Source organism: Oryzias latipes, chromosome 24, assembly GCF_053564925.1.
Source record: "Oryzias latipes strain Hd-rR chromosome 24, Olatipes_Hd-rR_3.1".
Classification (NCBI taxonomy): Eukaryota; Metazoa; Chordata; class Actinopteri; order Beloniformes; family Adrianichthyidae; genus Oryzias; species Oryzias latipes.
Genome location: NC_136260.1, coordinates 14,390,129 through 14,411,814, shown reverse-complemented (window position 1 = coordinate 14,411,814; position 21,686 = coordinate 14,390,129). Strand labels below are relative to the sequence as shown.

Sequence of the window (21,686 nt, the reverse complement as noted above, 5' to 3'; positions counted from 1 at the left end):
GTTAATGAAATGTTGTGCATGCAGATGTATCAATATAGTTTGGTATTTTCTCCTGCCCTTTCCTAAAGATTTTAGTTGTTTTAAAAGTGATTATCCACAATTTCTTTGGGTTGTTTTTATGTATTTATGTTTTGTCAGACAGGTTCCTATAGAAACAGAGTTGTCTTATGTTCATGTGATGAAAAGTTCACGTGATGAGTAAAAAAAATCTAGGAAGTTATAACCTTCATAGACTGTTGGGCATGAAACAAAAGTAGTTTTCTGCCCCCCAGGGGGCATTCAAAGTCTCGTACTGAGGATGAGGAAGGGTTGTCTTCTGTAGTGCCTTTGTTCTGTAAAGGCTTTGCTGTTTGATTTATTGCTTTTTTTCTTTTTTCAAAACTCACCCCTTTTGATCATGATTATTTTATGAGTATTCACTCTTGTTCCAAAAAGGAAAGTGAATCTAACTTGATGCAATTATTTGTTTCAGTCAGGGAGATGAACAGGTCCAACATGTTTTTTTTCAAAGCATTTAAAGAGTTTTACTTGGTTTCGATTGTAGTCTTTGTTGTCCAGAATGTAGGGGCAGAAGACAAAGATAAGATTTTACTTTTTAAATATAGGACATATTTGCATTTAACAAAACAAAGGGGCTACTGATGTTTATTTTAGATATGGAACAGGTGATAAAAGGAGCAATGTTTTTATAGAATTGTAGTATCTAGTGTTTGCACGTAAGCACAAAGGCTACTACACAAAGAAATCTTATCTCACATCAAGTTGTCTGGTTGAAAGAATGAAACCAAACCAGTTTTACTAAACCAGACGCTACCTCTTCAGGAGCACATCTCACTGTTGGAAGGGATTAAAATGTATGTGAAGTCAAATAATGTTATAAGCAAACCTATGTAAAACGATGTGTATATGTAAGAAAGCCACTTCCATTGACCAAAAATGAGTAGATTTATTCATGTGAGACATTTTCTTAAACAAAATTGTGATGGAATGTGTAACAAAACACACTTTCTTCAAACACAAAAAAACAAAAAATTACACTTCAACAGAGCATTAAAGTTTCATAATAGACATTTTATTATATATTTATACACAAAAAGCATGTAAAGTCTTTGACCTCAGGGCTTAACAATGAAAAGTGCCAAAAGCCTAAGAAAAAGTGTAGACTATTTATGATTGATTAAATCAATGTTTTTTATTTTGTGTGTTACACACCATCATCATGATTCAGAGTTCCTTCATTTTAATCCAAGTTTGACTGAACAATAAAAGTGCAAAACAAACTATGTGTTTGGGCCAAAGCAAGTAAAACTTTATGGCTATCAACTTATGAACTCTTTAAAATAAATATGTAAATATGTAAATATGTGACCTCAAAACTTCAGTTCAAACTATGGCTGCACATAAAAAGAAAAAAAAAATCAAGCAATTGGAGACTAAAACATTTTAAATCAACTTTTGGTTCTTAATTTGTAGTATATATGATTATTTACTTTTACAGGTATGACAACAAGAATTGAGACTCCCGTTCATCTTCTTCCTCATTTTAGCTGAATAATCATGTTTGGTTTTAGTTGAAAATCACAAGTGCAGAGGCTTGTGGCTTATCCTTTTTTTAGTTTCTGCATTCTAAAGCCATCCATAATGGCACAGATGTTCCAATAAAACACCAATCAAACCTATTCAGGTTTATTTTTTTCAGTTGGTTTTGTCTTAGGTATTCACTAAACCATTTTAAGTTGAGGATACACTGCATGCTGTATGTGAAGAGATAAAGCAACTAACTGAATGTGTCATTTGATTTGTCTCATGTTAACTAGAAAGTTCAGATAGAAACTCGCCCTCAGTTAGGACTTTTCATGATAGAATTAGCTTTGGAGGAGTAAAAATCTTTAAAACATTTTGTTATTGAGTTTTTTTTACTACTGTTATATAATGCTGTTAAACACAAGAAAGGATGAGAACTGACTTGGTTAAACCAAAAGTCTACTGCTTTGGTCATCAGCCTCTGGGAAGTGAAAAATTGCCCTCTTATGGTAATCACATGCAGCGTCTTCATGATTTGCCAAAGCAGTATTGGTCTGGTGTGACTTGACGCAGTGAAAAAGAAAGCTTGCACCGGTTGTACTACTTTAATAGCTAAGAAAACAAAACTCTTTTGTTAAGGTGCTCTTTAGTTCAACAAGACTGTCAATCAGCAAAGCAAGTTCCAGCTATCTCGAGGCAAATAATTATTACAAGAAGCTAAAAGATTTCTGAAAACAGTGACGTATAACAGCCATGCTGCACACCAAATAGTACACGAATGTCCTAATACTAAAATGAAGCATTATTATATTCAATATTATATTCAAGTGACCTTTTCTTTTCCTGATACACTTTTTTATAGGGCTAGTTTTATAAGGTGTTGTATTCGAATTTGTTTTTTGAAGTAATGTGTATGAAAAAGAACTTGACCCGATTTCTTTTCACTGCGTTATTTCTATTACACAAAGAAGCCTACATCTTTCTATGTTTTAAATTACAAAGTGCTGTAAAGGTTAACATTTTATTTAAAATTATCTGTAAAAAATGTAGTAACATATCAAACTAAATATATTTTCTAATCAGCATGGATCTTTTACGTTTTGAAAAAGAAAGGGAGTCATCTTACAAAATATTACAATGCAGTCGATAGAGTGCAGATATCCTAATTGGACAGGAATATAAATCCCAGGGTCCGCCATACTTCCTCATGTGTTGCCGAATGAATGACCAGTACTGGATCCACTGTTGGAAATACCACCTGTAACAAGAGAAAACTTTGTCAGAAAACAATACAAAACAGACAGACAGAGCACAGGAGACTATGATTTTTTTGGATTCCTAAATGCTAATTTTGTAAAGGGTTAACAAATAATTGTAAACCCCAGTGACAACTTTAAATTTTTGGTGATTTCTTATATGTGTTCACTTTCAGATTTCTGTCTGTGCTCACAAGTCACTTGCCAGAGCCCATAACAGATTAAAGTACATTGCATTGTCTGGAAACTTTGATTTTTAATATTAGATTTTTTTATGAGTAACTCACCCCCTCTTCCATTTCTCTTTAGAAATCCAAAAATACTGGAAGAGTTTCCTCCACTGGTGCTCTGAGACAAAAAAATAAATAAATAAATAAGTTGGACAAGTACGTTGGTTTTACTTACAAAAACAAAAGATCAGTTGGAGTTCTTACCTTTGTTCCACTGAATATGCTTTGTGAGGTTGCTCTTAAGTCTTGCAAAACCTGTTGATTTTTTTTTAGATTAGTACATTGCTTTATAACAAAATTTGCTGAAGAAAGCAACATATATATATATATATATATATATATATATATATATATATATATATATATATATATATATATATATATATATATATATATATATATATATATATATATATATGTTCATGTACACACAGACACACACACACCAATTTACATACCTTTTTGTCTAGTAGTACTCCAAACACCAAGATGAAAAACCCCTTCAGAGAAATACAATGCAGAAAATGATAAGAACCAACACTTTGACTGAACGAAATTATTTACCATGAAAATCAGAATTCAAATTTTTTTGAATCAATACCTGCAAAGAGTTGAAGAAGGCAAATGCTATATGGACTCCTTTATTTCTTGGGTCAACCATGGTTCCAATTCCCAAACCCCAAGTTAATCCAAAGATTGGAGTGAGCACAGCTAAACTCTTGGCAATGACCATTAGCACATGTTTCTCTCCCTCTTGCGTGCTGTTTGATCCTACCCTTCTCCTCAATATTTTGTAAAGTATTACAGCTAGGATTATCAGGTTTATACACACTATTGACAGTGCAGGGATCACAAATGCCAGTAGAGCTTTGGATTCAAACCAGTTAAGCCAGCAGACTTCTTTCTGGATATATTGTTTTGGTCCAGCAGTGATAGCAATTGTTATTGATGCAATAATGAGAGGTGCGCCGTATCCCAGAGCGAATCCAATACCTAACAATGCCAGGTCAGAGAGACCACCAAAGACGCTCAATGTGCGGTAGACCAACAGCAAAGCTGAAGACAACATCCAGAAGAACATGGCAAGGTAGAAAAAATGGATGAAGAAAGTAGCTGCAGTGCATGCTGGTGCATTTTGTCTCCCAGGATCTGAAATGTTTGCCGCAATAATAAACCAAATGTCTGCAATCAGTAGAGACAAGGCGATGTTTAAAATGGAGACATGCCGCAACCAAGATGTGCTGTTTTTTCTTACTCTATGCCATATGATGGCTTCAATGATGAGACAGATGACTAATGAAATCATTGATAAGGCAATACCAACATAGGTTATGTAGGCTAATTCTGGAATATCTGGTGCAAAGGGTGACATGAGGATAGAAAACGAGGTAAGATGGTTGCAGCTGCAGCTGACGGTGCCATTTTCGTTATACACCAAGAAACATCCTTCAGTGTCCCATCCTCCAAGACCATTGAAAAGGCTGAAGTTCCAATAAACACATTTTGGGCTGGACAAGGTGTCATTCAGTACGTCGAATGTTAAGGAGATATTATTGATTTTGCCGCTGGACCGTATAAGTGTAACTTGTCCGTTGATGAGATTAACCGATGAATTGGCTTGGTCTCTTGGAGGAAGCACATTGTCCATTGAAGAAAACACAATTACTGTTAAAGATTTGTTGCCTCCTACTGACTGTGGTATGTCCACTGCCACAGATGAATTGAAGTCAAAATTAAAATTATTTGTAAATGTAGTTTTGTTCAAAAGAACTGAAGGAACATTTATGACAAAGCTGTTATTTGAAAGACTTCCAGATAATCTCTCCAGAGAATCCAGGAATAAAGAGCTTCGGCTGTTACTGGTTGCTAAGCTAGTAGTGTTTGTAACTGTCTTTGTGTCATTGTTGTTCAGAAAATTCCACGAGTTCTTTGAGTCATCCCTGGTTAGAATTCCAGCTGTTTCCAGGACAAACTAGACATAAAAAAAAAAATCAAAAACGTTTTTTAAGAATAAATAACAGGGCAAAAAAGAAAGCACTGAAAGGCATCTAATCTAGAAGAGGTCTTAAGAAAATCCATTTACCGTCATTGAAAGTTGGTCTACTTTTGTGTTCACATTTGCTACATTGTCTAAAATCTTTACAACAGCTCCAATAGTGGCAGGAGATTGATTAATTTCCGCTGAGGTGTTTTTAGTTACATCACTCAGTTTTTTCAAGAATGGTGGCAGGTCAACAGGAGTCAGATTCTAACAGAAAAAGTAGAAGGAAAAAAACGAGATTTGAAGCATGAAGCAAAATTACTGGAAAACACTTAAAAACACAAGAATTGCAATTAATACACAAAAAAACGCAGACATCTATTATACAGAATTATTAAACAGATAATACTGAAAATACAGAAATTTGTAACATAGGCAGATTTCAGCACATAGCCATGCAATCCTTGTGCCAAAACAGGTTGGTTAATAATTGTGCTACGGTCAGAAATACAACTGCCACTGTAACGTGGGGAGGTATCAGCATGGAGTGCTCATGAATGAAGACGGCAGTAGTCAGGCCGCCGTCAGTAAGGTAGGGATGACGTCATTACCAAATTGGGCCACAGCTGGGTGGCTGTGTCACCGGCCGGCAGCAGCTCTTATTTCCTAATGTGTAAATGTCTCTGGACAGTGGCCTTTTCATATCCAGTGCCAGCGGCTGCCAGCCACCTGGTAGCCAAGGGGTATATAAAAAGCGGGGCATTCTGCTCATCTGCAACTTCGATTTTGAGCACACATTATGATCCTGTTCATTTAAAAATTTACAATTTTTTAGACAACATGCCTCTTAAGAAAGCACAATTTGTCAATACCCAGGTCTCTTAGTTGCTGTGTGGCTATCAACGCCATGATGAGTTTTGCGCAGCATCGATCGCAAGATTAATCGTCACTAGGCCTCTGGCCCATGTTAACACCCTTGACGAGTGCCCGTACTTAAACTGTACGATTTCTAACAATCGGATGGTGGCAAGGGGGTGGTTGGATGGTGGCAGTCTGAAATCGTCTAATCATCAGATAATTTTGGTTACTTTGGAGACCCTCCGATCAGTCAATCACTGAGTTGCTGCCTTCTTGCCCCCATGTGACCTCCAAATGGCGGCCACTGACCAATGTCAAAATTTGTCCGGTTAAAGTTTTACCTTTTCCTTAAATCTCAGTGGTGATTTCAGCTGAATTTGCTGAAAGACTCGCATTTGGGTCGCTGTGTGGTAGCATTTTAGAATATGTGACCATAGTCTTTTCACAAGTTTTAGCAAAGCAAATTTTTTTTTTTTGCATTTCTTAAATTGAATAATTGACACTTGGAGTTTTACTAACAATAGCTAAAAGGTGTAAAAGATGTGTCCTTTTATCTATCTATTAGAAGTTCTAACTTTTCTAGTAAAAAAAAAATCCAAGTACCAGTAACCTTTGAAATGTAGTAGAAGATCTCACATAAAACAACTGATTTTACTTCTTTATATGAGTGTGCATACGTGCGTGCATGCCTGTATGTGTATATATTGCTGTCAATAAAATTAGAGTTAGGATGGATTTCGTTCATTTTTTTGTAATGTACAATATGGGGCCAAATTAGCTCGGCTTTTCTGTGTTGTTTTACTAATGCAGTCTTTTTCCTTTATGAAAGTGTTGTTAAACATTATGAAGGTAATTTGAGCATTTTTAAAGCAAGTTGAATGTTTATCATTTATGTGTGCCTTAGTCGCAAAATGTTTTTTGTAATCTTGTTGCTAGGTATTGTTTAAATGTTTTCATTTTTTACTTTCAATGTATTTATGAAGTTTTAAAGTTTTACATTGATTAAAATGAACATTTAACAGCACTTTAATTATATATCAACACTGGATCTTTAGCCTTAGCTTCAGGATTGATATTCTTTTGACTACCATAACTCTTCAACCATTCATGCAATTAGCTTAATTCCATTGGATTCTGAAGCAAATCAAAAGAGGCTTTGCAATGATATGCAACACTTTATAGTAGTGAGGTGCTTAAATGTTTAACATAAATCCGCTGATTCTGTTGAGGAGGATATTGATGTAAAGATGAAATCAAGTCACTTTTCTCTGTGTCAGAATCTGCCGATTTGCACTGATAGTGTAAATGCTCAAAGAGTGACGGTAGATCAAAGAGTGTGTAGATGTCGCCAAAGACATCTTCAGTGTTAAAGTGTTAACTTATGCAACTGAAGTTTTTTGTTGTTCAGCGGTAAAATAAGACTTACCACAGACAGATCAAGCAGGTTTTGAATTTCTTTCAGGACACATCTGTCTTGAACATTCTCATATTTAGCATTTGCCATACATTCAGCTGTTATCTCTCCCGTTTTGTCTTTGTCACAATCTGCTCTTCCAATGTAACCAAGTGGTCCATCACCAAATGTTGTATTGCTGCACAAAATCTCTAGAAAGATTGACAAAAGTTTGTAAGAAGGTTTGCAAGGTGAAGTTCACACAAAATAAAGATCCATATAATTTCCATCAATACTCACGATTTGCAAACCTCAGGGTAGCAGCTTGGCTATATTGGAGGTCTTTGCCATATGATTCGGGTACCCACTGACACTTAAAACTTTGAGTAGTTCCATCTACACAGCTAGTAACTGGATATGTGTACTGGACTGTTTGACCAGCTGATAAAAAGAAAATATAAAATTTTAGTAATGCTGTGATGACTTTTATCCATTAAAAGTTTTACATTAACAATTTTCAATGTTTGTTTACCTGTTTCACTGTTCTCAAACTTGACTTTGTAGGGGGATTGGACAGAGCATGTCAACGTTACTGCCTGTGTCCCACAAAGCACAACATCTCTTAATGTAGTTACTTTAATCTCCGGTTTTGGCATGATATCAATTGTTCCTTTTCGTCGCAAAATCTTATTTCCCACTCGCAGCAGACACACACAAGGTACTGAAATAAAGGATAGTCATCATTAAAATCTTCCATTGTCTAATGAGAATTTGAAGCCTTTCTTTGTTTTACTATCTGTTACGAAAACATCTGGCAGAACATTAGGATTTCTTGGTTTATTAGTGATCAGTTTTCCCTTTTAATTGTAAGGGACTTGCCGCAACATTCAACAAAATGTTAATCTTCTTAGATAGTTTTTCATAAAAACAAGTCACATTTGGGTTTGTTAAGGGTTCAGTAAAGCCTATTTCTTACAATTTGCCACTTTGGTTGATTTGCCTTGAAAAGTGTTTGGCAAAGTACATAAGCAAATGCCAGCAACATGGTTGTGTTAACCTAATGGTTTGCCAAGTCCATTGTTTTTGCATTAGTTTCTCTACACAATGATTCAAACTATAAGTTTGACATTGACTTAAAAAAATGCCATTAAAATTTAAATTACTAATCATGCCAGAAAAACATGGTAAATATTTTTAAATACAGATATTTCTTTACTTTTATCCAAGTTATTATAAAATAAATATGCATATCCAACATAACATGTTATTTACCTAAATTATAGCAGGAATGTGTTTCTAAAAATCTGCTTTTGTGGAATTTTTCTGTCCAATGCTTAAAGCAAAAAAAAAAATCCATATATCTATATACATACACTACAGACCAAAAGTTTGGACACACCTTATCATTTAAATGAATGGGACGGTGTGTCCAAACTTTTGGTCTGTACTGTATATGTTTGGAAATTTAAAAAATAATTTCTTTATATGAGTTTACATGACACTGATCAACATTTCTGCATCCTAATTATACTATGAATTTAGAGTGACACATGTACCTGCTAGTTTTTAGCCAAATCCTTACCTTGTCCAGTCTGAGAGAACCTGAAGCCAGTTAATTTGGAGGTACCGTTATTTAGGGTACCTGGAGTTGTTTCAGCATTGAGGGCTGCACCATCAATTGTCCAGGTCACAGCCTCAATTTGACCAAAATTAAGACTTTGATCTGGACGTTGACATGTAATGTCCACAGGGGTTCCGACAATGGTTTTATTAGTTGAGAATTGTAAAGAGTCGCCTATTTAGACAAAAGGTACATTTATTAACATATAAATTTTCCAAACGATTTTGGAATTATTTTGACATAGAATTATAACTTGAGCAATGTGAAAATATAGAGGGAATCACTTACCGTCAATAATGATAGGATACTTTGTTAAAACTCCATTAATGATGCCATCATTAATTTGTTGAATCTGACTACTGTTTATAGATGCAGCACTTATAGTGAAGGTAGCAACCGTACTTCCAGATCTGCAATAGAAAATACGCTCTGGTAAAAATTCTGCCAAAATAATATAATATGCTGCCTACATGGAATCATTCAGTAAAGTATTGATAAATTTCATGCATGTTGCAATAGTTGCAAAGAGTAAATTTCTAGTTTTAAACTCATTGATTTGTACTTAGTTTTGAAAACATGTGGCATAATGTATATTTATAAGTAGTAAATTAAGTCTTAAACAATTTTGCTGTACTATAAATGTTACACTTGACCTAACCAAACTACAAGTGTACTACAAACCGGCTTCATCTGGAAACACTGCAAATTCTAGGATATTGGAGAGGCATAAGTAGCGTCAACTGCCCATTGAATAAGTAAAATAAATCTGTCTGCTTGATAATTGGTATTATTTTTCAGAAAAATCTAGTCTAGAAAGGTCTAGCTTTCGAATGCAAAAAAATATAAGAATGTTCCATTTTGTGAACAATACATTATCAGTGGATACATTTTTATTTTGGACAGCTGAATTTCTTTATAAAACGCAAAAATTAAATGGCGAACTGTTGCACCACAGAAGTTAAGACAAAGGACACGAGTCTAAATTTCAAAAGTTAGCAACACATGTTAAGTCATGATTTATTGGGTCAAGTTACAGCAGCTGTGCTTGCTTTTGTTAGATATAATATGCATACATATTTGGATGCATATGATACACTATACAATACAATACAAAAACCCTTTCTGTTACTGCTGTTTACTTAAAAAAAGAAATAACAAGAGAGACTTCCTACTTACGAAAAAGTTAGACTGTCTACACTGCAAGTGTTGACGATCGTCCTACAAGAAGTTCCAATCTGTAATTAGATAATATCAACAATTTTGATAAAACACCAAAGCTCATCAAGTATGATTGAAAAAAATATGTAAAAATACCATATTTAGACTTACGGTATCAAAAATTGTTTGGTAAACTGTGTTGGATTGTGCATTGTATTCTTCTTTGTATTCCAAATCCATGGTAAACTTTAAGGTCGTCCTTGTAACTGTGGTGGATGGTGCCGTTGTAACTGTGGTGGATGGTGCCGTTGTAACTGTGGTGGATGGTGCCGTTGTAACTGTGGTGGATGGTGTTGCCTTGACTGTGGCGGATGGTGTTGACGTAACTGTGGCGGATGGTGTTGCCGTAACTGAGGTAGATGGTGTTGCCGCAACTGTGGTGGATGGTGACGTCGAAACTGTGGTGGATGGTTTTGCCGTAGCTGTGGTAGGTGGTGCCGTCGTAACTGTTGTGGATGGCTCTGTTGTGGATGGCTCTGTTGTAGCTGTGGTAGGTGGTGCCGTCGTAACGGTGATGGGTGTCCCTGGAAGTATGGCACAAAAGTAAACACAAACATCATAAAATCTCCTCCTTTCTCTTTCGGCTTTTCCCATCAGGGGTCGCCACAGCAAAACAACCTCGCGATGAGTCGCATGGTTAACTTGGCAATGGTTTACGGCCGATGCCCTTCCTGACGCAACCCTCTCAATTTATCTGGGTTTGGGACCGGCAGAGAAGGGAATAGGGAGCAGCCCGGATTCGAACCCTGGTTTCACGGACGGAAGGTTCCGCAAACCAGCACGAGCTCAAGCGGCTCCCACAAACATCATAAAATGTGTTCATTTATTTGTTATAAACTTCAGCAGATTTTCAAAGGATGAAGATGACACAATTTAGGTTTTTAACAAAAAGAAATCTAGCATTGTTTTTACCCATGTGATCAGTTGTTCCCCAAACAATTACTATAATGACGGTCAAGTGGTCATCCTTTTTGAAACCTGATTGGGATCTGCTATAAGATCTGCTAGATCTTTATATAAAATGTGTAATGTCCTGGTCATGAAGGTGTTTTGCCTTTTGACCATATGGAAGGTACTCTCAAGTCAATAGCTGTGTTGGAGCTGATATTATGTGTGTGTTTGTGTAAAAAACGTGTAAATTTGTAACAAAAATTTGCCAGGCTGTGGAGAATCAACACTCAGAGGTTGCTATCCTTTATCAAGAAAATGGTGGTGGGGGGAATCAGACAAACTAATAAATAACTTATTTACACCTTTTTGAATATATGCATTAATATAGATGTAAAATGTTACAAATAGATTTTATATATCTTAAGTAAAGCTTAAACAATATTAAATGAATTAGCAGAAAAGCTTTTTAATGAAAAACGTAATGGCTCATTTAAGTTTGCTACTCAAAAATTGTTAAAGTTGTACAGTAGATGGGGAGGTAGCTTGGGTTTCATTTTCCTATAGTTAGAAATACTATAATTATAGGTTTTAAAATGATGAAAGTTATAAAAAGAATTGATGAAGGGTCCATATTGACTTCTATCACCTTTTAGAATAAAACTTGGCTAAAGCCTGAATTTGGGTGTTTTTAAACTTCTGCTCTGAAACAACAGATACAGTTGAGCTTTTGATTAGTGTTTGTTCATTACTGTTTTCTTTGTGGTTACCATTGTGCTTCTTTAAGTGTATATCTTGAGGATTAACTGCATTAAATCTGCTTCGCACTTTGAGAAGAAAAGCTATTTTTTTGCAAAGAAATGAACACAATGGTTAAGCGCTGTTGTCACAACCTGCCCTTCCAAATATACCACAGTTAGTGAAAATGGAGCGCTGTAGACATTTGTGACAGCTTTATGGATTATTGTTTATTTTTTTTAGGCTTGTTGTAATAGGATGAAGCAGCTGCTTATAGGAAAAAGCTGCTTTTTTGAGATTTTCAAAGCTGTTTTTTGAATGGAGTTTTATTTAAAGTTTAAAATAACTTTTTTCTTTTGTAATCTAATTTCTGTCCCTTGAACTACGGTGATATATGACTAAATGCCACCATGTCACGACCTAAATGCCAGTTTTTCACAAATTCGGCAGATGGCCCCATTGTCGCCACGCGGTGGCACTTGTAATCGGACAGTGGGAGTCGCATTTTCACATGCTGCCTGGCGACCGCTGAGGTTTCAAGATGAAGCTAATATTCAACCACGACCGGACAATTTGTTGACATCGGTCAGCCACTGCCCTTGCACATTTGGAGGTAGCGCGGCGGTAAATCCAGTGGCTGAAATGTTCCCTGTAACTTTTTGTGTCTGTGCATACACACAACTCCCTGAGGACCATCAGCTGACTTTGAAGCGGCTGGAAAAAATCCTGATACCCTGAAGAACATCTCGTCACCTCGCACTTAACTGATGAAGGAGAAAGCACGGGCTCCTGGTTTTCAGTGCTGCGTTATAAAGTACGCTACCGTACAGTAAATTGCTCTGATACAGTCAATGGCTCTGAATATTAATACAGAATCTTTATGTTGAGCAATATTCCCATGTTTGGTGATGGACAGTCTCCACCCAGGAATAAGAGAGGAATTCTGTACAGTACCTAAAGTTGAAAGCGTTGTTGAAGGCAGCTCTGCAGTTGTCACTGTTGATTTTATATAAAATAAAAAAAGTAGAAGTTATAAAGTAGAGGCATGAAAATGAGATTTGGGATGTAACACATTGATTAACTTTACAAGTATAAATGGCCAGCAGGTTGTTTAGCATCGTTCTGATCAATAACATGTAGAATTCTTACTAAACAATAATTTTAAAATGGTTGCGTAAAATGCACATGACCATACTGGAATATAATTTCTCCTACCTGGAGGTGGTGTTGAGCATGAAGGGACATCTGTGAAGTAATAATATTAAACAAGTAAAAAGAAGGCCAGAATAAAGCCAGAACATCTTTTTGCAGTTACCTCAAAGATTCAATCCATTAAAACAACATGCATTCTAGAAATTAAGGTTGCTGCACAAAATTCAAAATAATTAAAAAAAATTCCCACTAAAAATTGTTTTAAAAGAAGTCAAAAAAACAATACGTACATTTTTATAAATATAATAAATATGGCAGTAAAAAGGTCCAAAATATAAAAATAAAACAAAAGAAACTTTACAACTTCTGTCAATAAGATAGTTGTTTATTTTGTATCAACCAAAAACTATTGTTTTGCTTACTCGAGATTGGTTCACAGAACTCTCCTTCAGGTATTGCATTGATACAGCTGCAGGTTGTTCCACTGATGTTGTCGCATGCACCGTATAATTGGCACTTGTCACATGACCAAGCAAATTGATCCCCACACTGACACTGTGTGTTATTGCATCCTGTGAAGTTGTCAAGACATCAAAACCATTGGATTTATTTCTCACCTTGAATTAGCTTATGTAGCATCAGTTCTTACCTGTTGTGATGTTAAAGTTTAATATTTCTAAAAGTGGTGAAATCGAATATGGGAATGCAACAACTCCCAGCCTCCTTTTGACTTCATCAATGATGTTTGAGGACAAGATGGGGGCTGAGAAGCGCAAGTCTATGTCCACATCGATGTAAACTGGAACTAGAGAATTTACAAAAAAACAATATTTTCAGCAACCAAATAACCCGTATTTACCTTAACATTATTTTCCCCTCACATTTTTTGTGATCTTGATTTCCTTTTAATATTTTGTGGCTTCACTCAATATTATGAAACAAAAATTTGAAACAACCTAAATTTTATGCCTCTAAAAACTGTATGAGAAGAATATTTAATAGAAAAATTATCTGAGAAGTAGGTGATTAAACATACTCAGTAGGCCTAATTGTACTTTGAGATTCTTTTTGGAACGCCTCGTTGAGCCCTCACTCAGGAGGGTCTTCAACTACTACGTAAGGGAGGGAGACTGGAGAGATTGAGTTTAAGTTGATCAGTTTACTCTGTTTTATTGATAATGCATGGCAGAATAATCAAAATTGATTGTTCAACTTTTGATTGTTGTTAGGTAAAATACTTTTATAAATTGTTGTTGGTTTTGGTCCTTTGGACCTTTATGTTTAAGCAAAATTTAGAGCCACTCGCAGACAACTATCAACTATTTTTAAACTGGTTAAAAAAAGCTTTTTAAATGTATAAACAATACCTGGAGGTGTTGTTGTCAGGCCAGGAGTCGTTGACATCACTGTAAAGACAAAATTGATATTTTAATTACTTCAGTAAATAAAAAATAAGTTTAGGAGATACTCGATTAATAAGGATTTTTGTTACATCTTACAGCTAAATGTTGATTAAGTAAACTGGCCACTGATGTAATGTAATAAGTTTATTATGTCATTTTAGGTCAAAGTAATAAAAGCTCAAATTGCTACCAAAAAAAAACAAAAAAGAAGACAAACTCTCAAAATAAAGTGTTTACATAAAATCACTGATAAAGTCACTGATGGCGACTCTGCTGCCTTAAACTGGTGCCAACGTATAACCAACAGGATCAATGTGGGGTTCAGTGTCAAAGTAGCCCAGTGCTTCTCAATAATTTTTTGCCAGGCCCCCCCAACCCCTGAGCCGCTGTCACCACCGCCCCCACGTTAAATTTGCGCACCGGACAATTGCCCGTATTACCTGTGCCTAAAACCGCCACCACCACCCCACTATTTGAGAAGCACTGGTCTAGCCCAAGCTTACTTTGATACATGGGTGGGTAGGTTCTGGGAACTGAACTTGCAATCTTCCGATCAGAGGTCAGCTGCTCTACCTCTGCACAAAGACCATTTCAACGCTCCTTTGTGGTAAGCGTAGATTGAGATTACCTGTCTGAGTTGTATTAAGCTGGCAGAACTGATCTGTGGGAAGGGCTTTAATGCATCCACACTTATCCCCGATGATGGCATCACAGGCTCCATAACTGATGCATTGGTTATAAGACCAGGCATAGTTGTTGTTACATGTGCACTGATATTCAGTCAAATTAGAAGAGCACTCTACGAGGGGAAAAGAAACACAACAATTAAGTTTCAGTTAAACTTTGACTAAATTTTAAACTAAACAATATATCATGTATGTGCGACCAAGGATACCTGTTGTTACATTAATGTTGGTGACTACCCCTGTGTCGTTGATCGAAACAGGAATGCTGATGTTGCTGAGAATCCTTCTAAAATGTTCCAGGTCAGACAGGCTTAAATATACTTCAATGTTATAGTCAATGCTGGTTTGGTTGGCTGTAGTGAAAGCAGAACATGTCAGACAATGCTTCAAATTTTTTTGATAAAGCTTGAAAACTCATTGTTCCAGTGACCTACTTTCTCTTTTTTCTCTTCCATGGGCACTGAAGGGATTCTTACTCATCAGTTTCTTAAAAAAACAACAACCACACTACATTAGGTCGGTGACGGCTCTCATTCATCCAGATGGCGTAGTCTTGAGGTTGAGTCATACCAACTGGCCTCAGAAATTTCCTCCTTTGAAATGTTTTGCCTCTCCAAGTCGCTCTAAATTCAGTTGTTATGACTCAAACCTTTGGAACACTATTAGCTTGTTGGTATCATCTATCAGTGAAGACTGACAATCAGATTCTCACCTCAAATAAGGACTTCACAGGCTCTGTGTATTCCTGTTGTTGTAAAAAGCAGCAGAAAAGGACAAGAATCCCAACAACATATGCTGCTTTTGGTGGTTCCATCCTACAAAACAGAATAGAAATCAAATAAATGTATTTGCATTCAGACCAGAGACGTTCTGCCGATTTAGTTTAGTTGGGAAAGTGTTGTCTAAAACACCAACTGGGTAGGTATTTAGTTCCAGTGTTTGTAAGAGCGTCACAAATCAGTGGGTGCCTGAACTTCCTCACTCGTTTACATTTACCAATGGTTTTAACAGTTTTATATAAATATCTTTTGCTTTTTTAACCTTAAATGCACATCACCACTTTCCATTTGCGTACTTCTACTATGGATTTTGGATTAGAAATCCCCTCCAAATTGGTCTGACCAGAGTTGTGGGTGAACTTCCACACCTTTCTAATTGGATTCAGACTTCATTTAGAAACGCCTTTATGTCTAATTTTCATCACAAATCTTTGTACGATTTGAAGAAATCCCATAAGAAAAATCTGTTTAGATAAAAGAATTGCTAAATCCCTTGAAATATAGGCTTTGAGTTTTTGTAGCTGTGCTCAGATGTTCTTTTTATTTTTTGTTGGCGTTGTTTTTGTAGGAATGTTAGAGGAGGACCAAAATACAGGACAGATGGCTTTGTGGGCAGAAACCTAAATTGACCTAAGAAGAAAAACTTCAAAATCTTTTAAATAAGATCCTTAAAAACAAATGAACCCGAGAGCCTAAAATATACTGTAAGATAAAGGTGAAGACAAACATCTCTGACAATGGACAATCATGCAACTAAAACTGAGAAGTCAGCGACTGAAACAGAAGCGGTCAAGGATAATTACAACACAAAGTTAAAAAGTTGGAAAAATACATCCATCCATCTTCCTCCTCTTATCCGGGACCGGGTCTTGGAGGCAGCAGTCTAAGCATAGATGCTCAGACTTCCCTTGGCCCGGCTACTTCCTCCAGGTCCTCTGGGGGAACCCCGAGGCGTTCCCAGGCCAGCCGAGACGTAGTCTCTCCAGCGTGTCCTGGGTCTTTCCCGGGGCCTCTGCCCAGTGGGACATGCCAGGAACACCTCCCCAGGGAGGCGTCTGGGAGGCATCCAAGCTAGATGCCCGAGCCACCTCACCTGGCTCCTTTAGATGTGGAGGAGAAGCAGTTCTACTCAGAGTTCTCCATTGGTGACCGAGCTTCTCATCCTATCTCTAAGGGAACGCCCAGCCACCCTACGGAGGAAGCTCATTTTAGTCGCCTGTATTTGAGACTGCGTTCTTTCAGTCATGACCCAGAGCTCATGACCATAGGTGAGTATTGGAACGAAGATCAACTGGTAAATTGAGAGCTTTGATTTTTGCCTCAGCTCTCTCTTCACCACAATGGACGGGTACAGCGACCGCATAACTACAAACACTGCTCCGATCCGCCTGTCAATCTCACGCTCTGATCTTCACTCACTGTTGAACAAGACCCCAAGATATTTAAACTTCTCCAACTGGTGCAAGGACACTGCACCCACCGAGAGATGGCAAAAATGTAGATTAGAATGCAATGAGCTATAAGAGATTGACTACTTTCAGTCCTTATCCCCATTCCACAACTTGAATTATGATAAATGTGGTTGATAATAACAATTATGCATTATAATCTGATCTTCAACACCTAATCTGCTTTACCACATGCCTGCTTCTCCGGCATGTGAGATTTAAGACTTTATCCACTCAAATATTCACTCACACACACAAATATTTGATATAGCTTTAGGGAGATAAAAGAATTAAAAAAAAACTATAAAATTTGTTTTTATCGTGTTTTCTTCCCTTTGTTCTTTATTCTAGATTTACCGGTAATCCCTTAAGATTTTTCTTATACTGTGCAACAAACTAAGTATAGTTGTATTAAATTAATCAATTATAAAAAGTTAATTATGTAGTCTCATATAGTGCTTTTCTACCTAACTTTAAGGCCCAAAGTGTCTTATTGCAGTGAACCCTTTATAACGGAGATGTCCCGCAACATCTGAATAACAAACGCCTCCTCACTGTTGCTGTGAATCAGCTGATTCTGATGTGAAGAAAAATGGCTTTTTTTATACTGGGTTTCCACCAAATGTAAAGTGTTGCATAATGACGCAAAGGTGCTTTCTCCACGACAGATTCAGCTAATGGGCTGCACTGTGGCGCAGTGGTTAGCGCTCTTGCCTCACAGCAAGAAGGCCCCTGGTTCAAGTCCCGGCTGAGGGACATGAAAAACTACATCAATGGGGGACCTTTCTGTGTGGAGTTGCATGTTCTCCCCGTGTATGCGTGGGTTTTCTCCGGGATCTCCGGCTTCCTCCCACCGTCCAAAAACATGCTTCATAGGTTGATCCATAGGTATGACTGTGAGAGTGAATGGATGTGTGATTGAGGATATTCTACCCTGCGACAGACTGGCGACCAGTCCAGTGCATCCCTTGCCCACGCCCAAGTGGCCGGGATAGGCTCCGGCAGCTTCATGACCCCGAAAGGGAATAAACGGTAAAGAAGATGAAAAAAAAAAGAAGATTCAGTTAATTTTAATATTGTTCACATTAAAACTTCACTACTGTTAAGTATTGCTGCTTTTCTGCGGTTCAGAATCCGCTGGAAGTACTTTTATTGTGTAAATGGTTGAAGAGTTACTGTGGTTAAACAAATGTCAACACTGAGCTAAAACTGTAAAAAGGGTTAAAGGGGCTTTAAATAAATTGACGTTTTTCTTTTTCATGTGCCATTTAACTCAAAAGACTTTAGAAAATGTTTGCTTCTTTTTTTAGATCTATTTTCCTTTTTGCAACTGAATAAAAGGCAAAAACTAAAAAGCAATTCAACATTTTATATACTAGGTCACATGTGTCAAACTCAAGGCCCATGGGCCAAATGTGGCCCACCATGTCATTTTATGTATGTAAGTTTTACATTTCTTAGTATAAAAAGTAAAAATTGGTGTGTATTTATTGATATCTAGGAGGAATCAGACTTGAAATATTGGATTGGGCAACTATACATTAGGACTTAAACACTGTCAATATAACCTAACCTGTCAGAATCAAATTTAAAAGGATTTATGCTAGAGTAACAAGCAAACATGTGTTTTCTATGCAACTGTAATTGTTACTTTAAAAAGTTATAGTAAATAAATAATGAGTTATTTAACATTAAGGAGTAGTTGCTTTTATTTTTCATTACAATTAGTTCCATGTATAAGTTATGTCTGGCCCTTTGAGGACAGCCAGCTGATGTGTCCCTCGGTGAAAATGAGTTCGACACCCCTGTTTATTTATTGTTCTGACCATTGTGTCATTTTAAATTTTTGCTTACTGTTGTTCTTTTGTTTTATGTTGCAAATTCCAATTCTGTGAAACTTCACTGAATATGGCAATAAAAACTTCTTGAATCTTGAAAAAAAAAAATCTTGACTCTGTTCTAGGTCATGTAGGTAATTAAATGTTACTTTTATCTAAAGAAAATTAGAGAAAATAATCTGACTTAGATTTGTTTTTTCGATATGCTGTCACTTGTTGTAAAAGGAACTAATGTTAAGGAATTTCTGTTAACAAAAGGAAAGTCATCCGCAGTCTTAAAAAAAGACATAAAAAAAAAACATCTCTGTGGCCCCGACTGATACATTCCTGACAACTGACAGGACCAGTTTTTTCTTACAGTAATTGACGCACTTATGTCTGGCCCCATACCAACAACTTACATTTGCAATTTCAGGCATTTACCCTGAAGTGTAGCTCTCATTACTGCAAATTCGCACTGTGTGTTTGGTTACCACTGCTCACCAGGTGATTAAATTTTATACGAAATCCTAACATAAACTGCCTGAAAACAATATAAAGTTTTGGATTATGGACATGTATGACATATAATGACATCGTGTCATTGACAGTAAAGATGCAGCGCACTCATGATGGACAGGTAGGGGGAGGGGTGTGTGTGGGGTTCAACACCAGCCCTGTAATGTTACAAAGACGCTGCTTATACACAGTGGATTCTATCATCATTTTTAGAAAAATTTGTTTTTTTTGTCCAATGAATTAATTTTGTAGTATTTATTCGCCACGTCTGTAAGTCCTGACTGTGAAAATATTGTCTGACTCTAAACATGTTCATAATGACACATGGGCGACACACGGAACAATTCTTCAGCACAGCATCATAGCATGATGGCATTGTTGCATAAAATATGGAGGCAAAATTAAGAAATCTCTTGTAAAGCTGTGCTTTTTATTTCACCTTTTCTAAATTTGACTTACAGTTAGATGACATTAAAGACATCTTCATACCATTTATTAATTGCCTTTATATTTTATTTTCTTCAAAAAGATTTTCAGGAAACAAGTTTTCATTTCCTCATGGGGCCTTTTTCAACAGTGTTTTGCTGCTCTTGCGAAAAAATCTTTGATTGCTAAAAAAATAAGTGAAAACTGTTTTTCTATTGTTGTAGTTACAGAGATTTTTCAATGATGTTTTGATGGGTGGTGTCATTAACTAGAATGGTTTTAGGTGTGGCAAAAATTATGCAAGTTTTAGAATGGTGGCAGAGATCTACTTTAACATTTTTTAATTATCTATTTAAAGATAACAAAAAAAGAAAAACAATCATTTCTATCACATTGTGGTTTGATAAAATCAAATAAGTGCTCCCTCATTTATTGAGGGAGTTACTGAAAATAAGCTGCAACAGAATAAATCTGTCAAGCGATCATTTTTATTTTTTACAAAAAATTGTAGATGTTTTCAGGTTTTAAAAATCCTCACAACACATATTATTTTCTTAGAAAGCCATAAAAATTTTCACACTTTTTCCCCCCTGATGTTTAAACCCCTAAAAAAAAACAAGTTCAATATTTTAGAAGGAAACAAAGATCTGTTTTGAATTGAAGATTTATGTACATTTGGCAAACAGAACGGATTCTTTACATGAACGAGATGGACTGACAAGCTCAACAGCTATGTTAGATGCAGGGCACAATGTGCTGTAAAAAAATGTTGAAAGGTGAATATTATAGTGTTGTTCTAATGTTATTGTGAGGAAAAACTACATCACATCAACAGTTCAAATAAGCAGCGCTGTTGAAGCTAGATGTGACTTTTGACTTTAACACATTAAACTACAAAGATTATAAAGTGGTACTAAATCAGAAATTTAAGAAAGAACATCGTTGTACAGAGTCAAGACCAAAATTTAACAATTTAACTCCTTATTATGTTTTTCCCAAAAAGAAATTTCCTAACTTTTTTTTTTGACTTCTCTATACTTTTCACAGGAAAAGGCTGAGTCCAATATTGATCCAAAAAACATGTTTTCTTTCTTTCACACCATTTTTGGTATAGTGAGTAAAAACATTGGGCCTGTACTTATTTTAAAGGCTTAATGCAATTCAAAATAATGCTTTTCATTTAAACCTTTTATTTTTAACTAATTTGAGCTATCCATCAATACCAAAAAGTGTATTTGTCCTTTCTGGAATATTGTTTAAAATAAAGCAGAAGGCTGGAAGGTGAAAGAAATCAAGCCTCCTTGCAGATTTGCAGTAACATAGAATTAAAAGGCACTTTTATAAAGATTTCCATAAAGGTTTGAAAAAGGGTTGAAAAGGATTTACCTCACAGTGACCTCTCTCTGATCCTCGTCAGGACGATCCAACCATTTCACTGTGCTGCTTTCACTTACACATGCATTTTAAAAAGCTTCTTGTTTTACTTCCTGTAGAGCACTGAACGAGTCATACTTGCCCAACAGGTTTATTGGAACAATTCCTTGACACCAAATGTTGTAGAAACATGTCTTTTTCATTTGTAACTCAGTGACACACTAAGCTAATTTGCTGCAAATCCACAGTCACTCAATGTTGATGTTTATTTTTGACACTGAAAACACACATTTATCATGACTTATTTTCCAAGGAGTATCTGAGATACTCATATTATCTAAGTAAGTAATCTAAGTAAGTCTATCTTATTTAATC

The 21,686-nt window shown here is 36.1% G+C and overlaps 1 protein-coding gene and 1 long non-coding RNA gene across 3 annotated transcripts in view; one reads left to right on the top strand and one right to left on the bottom strand.

Moving 5' to 3' along the window:
- The window catches only part of LOC144990151 (uncharacterized), a 70,647-nt gene that overhangs the window by 12,073 nt on the left and 36,888 nt on the right, over positions 1 to 21,686 (top strand). The window lies entirely within an intron of this gene.
- Positions 927 to 21,414, bottom strand: LOC101173994 (adhesion G protein-coupled receptor F5). 2 transcript variants are annotated; one of them, XM_023953196.2, is made up of 23 exons: positions 21,324 to 21,414; positions 15,661 to 15,763; positions 15,383 to 15,434; positions 15,158 to 15,301; positions 14,891 to 15,061; positions 14,227 to 14,265; positions 13,509 to 13,664; positions 13,282 to 13,431; positions 12,923 to 12,952; positions 12,662 to 12,703; positions 10,193 to 10,605; positions 10,040 to 10,098; positions 9,152 to 9,273; positions 8,825 to 9,037; positions 7,775 to 7,963; positions 7,543 to 7,683; positions 7,276 to 7,454; positions 5,094 to 5,258; positions 3,612 to 4,982; positions 3,469 to 3,510; positions 3,215 to 3,265; positions 3,068 to 3,128; positions 927 to 2,782 (listed from the first exon to the last, which is right to left on the bottom strand). In XM_023953196.2, the coding sequence occupies exons 2-23, from the start codon at positions 15,760 to 15,762 to the stop codon at positions 2,730 to 2,732; spliced, it is 3,945 nt and encodes a 1,314-aa protein (XP_023808964.1). In that variant the 5' UTR covers position 15,763; positions 21,324 to 21,414; the 3' UTR covers positions 927 to 2,729. The 2 variants fall into 2 exon arrangements, with proteins under 2 accessions (XP_023808964.1, XP_078799014.1); XM_078942888.1 differs by having other exon boundaries at positions 13,509 to 13,658.

Bases quoted from the DNA above. Each gene is read 5' to 3' on its own strand.
- LOC101173994 (XM_023953196.2), bottom strand. From the start codon at position 15,762: ATGGAACCACCAAAAGCAGCATATGTTGTTGGGATTCTTGTCCTTTTC. The intron at 4,983-5,093 runs GTAAATGGATTT...TTTTATGTCTAG, and splicing joins TAGACCAACTTTCAATGACG to TTTGTCCTGGAAACAGCTGG. The intron at 2,783-3,067 runs GTGAGTTACTCA...CTCTTGTTACAG, and splicing joins AAAGAGAAATGGAAGAGGGG to GTGGTATTTCCAACAGTGGA.